A 4,656-nucleotide genomic window follows, 5' to 3' on the forward strand; every position below is an offset into this window, starting at 1 on the left:
CTCTCTCAAATTATTGTTCATTGAGTCATTGATGCTATCTAACCATGTCATCCTCTGCTGCCTCCTTCTCCTTTTGCCTTCAGTCTTTCTCAGCATCAGGGGACAACACAGTAGGTGTAAAATGTTGCCTGTGGAGCTGGACATCTGTTTGCAAGGTAAACAAATGGTGTGTGGCAAGCCTTGGTTGAACTAGGGTCTGTGAACCTATGCAGTCAACATTTTGAAAGGAAATAGTGCAGCAGCATTAGCAATACAAAAGATAAATATTTATTCAGAACAAAACTTTAAACAATCGATTTTACATTCTAAGCCACAAGGAAATAGCAAAACATAAAGGAAAGACAAAAACTGTAAGAAAAGCAGTGTACTGTCTTTTCTACTTTAACTCGGTAACACTTAGTAGACCCAATGCCCTCTCACTTGGCCTATTTAACCAAGTACATTTTAGAGTTAACAGCTCACTTAGAATTCCATTTTCTCCTGTGAGCCAGAAGGTTGCAGATGAGCTCCAGTTAGCTGCTTCTCTAGGGGCTCTAGCTACTGAGGCTAAGGTGCAAATGTAAACCTTTCTTTACTCAGGAGGGCTTCTACTTCTCACTGATGGCTGGGGAGGGGAAAGGTCACAAAGACCTGGGCCACTTTAGTCCAGATGTGGTACCCCGGGCATCAGAGTGCACCCTGGATTGTGTTCCTTTGTCCCTTCCATATCTCCCAAGAGTTCTGAAGCCCCTACCAAATCTTCTGCTTTGTCCCCCAGATGATGTCTTAGCATTTCCCTGGGCTCATTATTCTGGAAAGAGCAGACTTTCTGGGCCCTCAAGTGTTGAGGAATATGTTGTGAAGTGTGAGAGGTAGTGGAATGAGCACCAGGCTTGGGGTCAGGGAACTCTACTCTAGGCTAGCTCTGGCACCAGACAGCTCTGTGATTTCGACCCACTCATCTAACCTCTCTGGTACTTTTTCATCTGTTGGAAAACCAGGGGATTGGTCTTAACCAACTTTTAGGTCCTTTCCAGCAGGAAAACTAGATTCCATGATTCTGTGAGAATGGCTTCTGAGCCACTGAAAGCGCTGTCACAAAGTCCATGCATTCTAATGCCATAGGAGAGGCCCGTGGCCACCATTCAGAGCTTATTGACTCAGGTTACATACACTTCTAACAACACTGGTTTCACAAAATTCTCAGACCACACAGATTAGAAGCAGCAAATTAAAAGGGGACGGGATGAACTGCAAAAGATAAACACCCTGACAGAAGCCAGAGTCAAGGATGTTCTCAATTCAATAAACACTGATGGAGTGCCTACCATGTGCTGGGCCCCTGCCTAGCACTGGGGCATAAAGATGAGCAAGGCAGCTCCAAAGGTAAAAACCAAGGGAGAAGACACGGCGTAGGAAGTAAAAAAGTACCAGGAAAAAAAAAAAAAAAAAGGTCTCCGAATACAAAAATGAAAATAAAATGTAAAAAAGGGCAGGGCAACATATCTGCACACTACAGTTCTCGGTAGTCATTGCTGATGACAGAGTCACCAAATTCAGGAAAGGCCAAAAGGAGTAAACTCGATTTAGGAAGGCAGAGTGAGATGTCTCTTGTAGGTTTAAGATCTCCTTCAAAAAACTATAAAAAATGGTTTAAAAAAAAGTTTTGGCACTTAAGAGGGGTAAGCTGGCTCTGTGTTCACCCTGGTTGGAAGGCGGGTGTTCAGTGCCCGGCCACGCCGGTTAGCTGAGCTCCCACGGAATTGTGAACCGCTTTGGGACACTGGGCAAAGGCGTGTCCTCGCTTGCCACAGAGGTTACACACGATGCCCTTCCGGCAGTAAGGGCTCAGGTGCCCCTCCTCCCCGCACCTGAAGCACCTGTCCTGTGTGCAGCTGCCGCTCATGTGGGTCCGGGAACCACATTTAAAGCACGTCTTGGGCTGCCCCTTGTACCAGCTGTAGCCCCTCTCGGCCCCCAGGAAAAAGGCTCCCGGCAGGTGCCTGACTCCTCCCTCCCCCTGGCGCAGCTCGATCTCGCACTTGTACTCCCCGGTCCAGATCCCAAACCTGTCGGTCACTTTCACGGGCACGGCCAGCACATCGCAGTGGCGTTTGAGCCAGGTCACGATGTCCTCCACGTCCACCGTCTCGTTCCGGAAGAGAATGAAGAGCGTCTTCAAGCTGGACTTGCTCCGCCCCAGCACCACGAAGTTCTCCCAGCAGTCCTCCTGCTCGCGTTTCTCCTCGTAGACGCGCAGGAACAGGGCTAGCTTCTCCGCCGAACGGAAGCTCACGTCGAACTCGCGGCTGCCTGGGATCTGAATGACCGCGTAGATGTCGCTCGGGTCCATGCCGATGGAGCGCAAGATGAGAGCGCCCACTACGAAGTCCCTGGTTGGGCAGGCGCCCTCGTCTCCCTGGAAACAGATGCGCACGAGGAAGCGGCCCTTACCCGGGCCTGCAGCGGGGCCAGCCGCCGTAGCCTGCTCGTCGAGGGGGGGCCGGTCGGCTGCGTCCTCGGCCGCGTCGGGCCTCGCCGGGGTCGCCATGGCTGCCGCCTCAGCCTTCTTCCTCCTGCCCGCCTCGGCTGCACCCTTTTTCTTGCGGGAGTCCGCCGCCTCTCCGGCTGGGTCTCTCCGGCGGCCCTTCGGGTCCCCGCGGCCTGCTGGGGGGAAGTCGCCGAGATTCGGCGCCGCCAGACCCGCGGGAGCGCCGAGCCCGCCTCCCGCGCCGCTGCCGCTCTCTTCCTCCCGCCGCGGCGGCCGCGACTCACGAAACTCGCCTTTCTTTTCGGCCAGGTTCTTCACCACTTGGGCCCAGCCCATCTTCTCGCGGCCGCCCTCGGCCTCCTCGGCTCTGGTCGACGGGCGCGCGGGGCCCAGGAGCTGCGGCCGCCCCCGCTTCCTCTCCTCCTCCGCGCCGCCGCCGGTGGCCATTTTACCTCCTTCCCAGCATCCTCCACTCGCTCCCGCAGCCAAAGTGCGCCCATCGCGCGCGCCCGCCCGCCCGGGGCTGTGGGGGTTTGGGCTTTTTTTTTTTGAAATTCGATGCTTCTCTTCCCCGCCCCTCCAAAGTATTTACTTGAGGCTCTCGGGCGGCCTGCGGCTGCGGGCCGGGAACCCCCTGGTAAAGGCCGGACCGCGTTTCCGCTGGTGCTCGCTCCAACCCCACCTCCTCGGCTCCGAAGCAGGATGGGGCTCTTGGAGCGCGTCCCTGGCCGTCGCGAGGGTTTGGCAGCTTTGCCCTCGCTCTCGAGGATTTGGTGTTTCGCAAGCGGTCCTCGATGATTTCATTCAAGTGGGTTTGCTAACGGCCCACAGTCCGAAGGCGGGACAGAGTTGAGGAAGATTTCGCCCATTTTGTTTTCATTTTTGTACCTTTTCTATTAAAAAAAAAAAAACAAAAACAAAAGTTAGCTCTCCCTCCTCCCAAAGCAGATCACAATGCATAATTTTTGCAACACTGGATTATGGACATTTTCAAACACGAAGAAAGTAGAATTTTGCGGCGAACATTTTACGTTTAACATTTAAACGTTTAACTTTCTACCATTAAAATTTTGCTATTCCTTATCACACTACGCCTCTATCCGTCACTCATTTTTTGAGACACTCCCAAGTAAGTCACATTGCATTTTTTTTAAAAAAGACCTCCATCATATTCGTAATGGCAATTATATTGAGGGCTTAAGTGTCCAATATTGTTCTAAGCACATTGCAAGCTTTATCACATGGAACCTTCCAAAACGGTATTATAATTACACCCATTTTATAGGAAGCAGGGGCTTGGAGATAGGAGTTAAATCACTTGGCCAAGTGGCAGAGTTAACAGGCAGCCCCACTCGAAGGTGGCTTGTATTTCTTCCACTTTTTTGCTTCTGACATTAAGGGAAAAGGACTCTTTCGATTATACTCCCTAGAAAACCTCCTTCATACAGATTCCCTAACTAAAGCAAGCACTGGACACAATCTGTTATTCCTCCCTGTTCTGTCTCATCTCGTATTTGGAAGCAGTGATAAAATTTGAGAGCTTGAAGGCAATGGGTTTAATATCTTTTGTCATCTTGTTTTCTTTACCATAACTGCTTGTATTTCAGGGTGTTTCAGTGATCTTTCTGGGTTTAGTGAAAGAAAAGATGATTTGTGGAGTCAGGGAGACCCTAGTTTGTATCTGACTGCTTCCAATCTCAGCTTTGTCACCTGGGGACAGTGATCTTGCTTTTCATAGCTCAATTTGCTCATTCATAGCAAAGGGTATATTAATATCTACTCTCAGAGGACTAAAGCGGGGTTTCTAGAAGATAATCTGTGTCAAAGAGGTTAGTTCACAGTGGGTTTCCAGAAAAGGTTATTCTTCCTTTCTGCCAGTATTGGATTCTTTCCTATTTCTCTTGCAGTTCTACTTAGCATCTGAGAATCCCTGTGAGTTCTTTAAGAGCGTTCCCTTTACTCCACTTCCAGTATTGGTCTCAGGAAGCCAGCATCTCCAATTCTTGTGCTATTTGGACCTTCCAATTCCTTCAGTTTATAACTCCTGACCTGATTTCCTCCATCCCTTCTCTGCCCCAAATGCCTAGGATCATACCTATTGGGGTCATTAAACGGAAGTATCGAAATCTTAGATTCACACACTCCACTCTTTTATTCTTTTTGCTCGCCTGCTCATATCTTTTTCA

At 50.2% G+C, this 4,656-nt stretch overlaps 1 protein-coding gene across 1 annotated transcript; it reads right to left on the bottom strand.

Moving 5' to 3' along the window:
* Positions 1 to 244: 244 nt before the first annotated feature.
* ZCCHC3 (zinc finger CCHC-type containing 3) lies at positions 245 to 3,255 on the bottom strand. The gene has a single exon (XM_065921778.1). It carries the CDS (start codon positions 2,915 to 2,917, stop codon positions 1,703 to 1,705), a length of 1,215 nt encoding a protein of 404 aa, XP_065777850.1. The 5' UTR covers positions 2,918 to 3,255; the 3' UTR covers positions 245 to 1,702.
* Between the last annotated feature and the right edge of the window lie 1,401 nt (positions 3,256 to 4,656).

This window comes from Muntiacus reevesi, chromosome 2 (genome assembly GCF_963930625.1).
Source record: "Muntiacus reevesi chromosome 2, mMunRee1.1, whole genome shotgun sequence".
Classification (NCBI taxonomy): domain Eukaryota; kingdom Metazoa; phylum Chordata; class Mammalia; order Artiodactyla; family Cervidae; genus Muntiacus; species Muntiacus reevesi.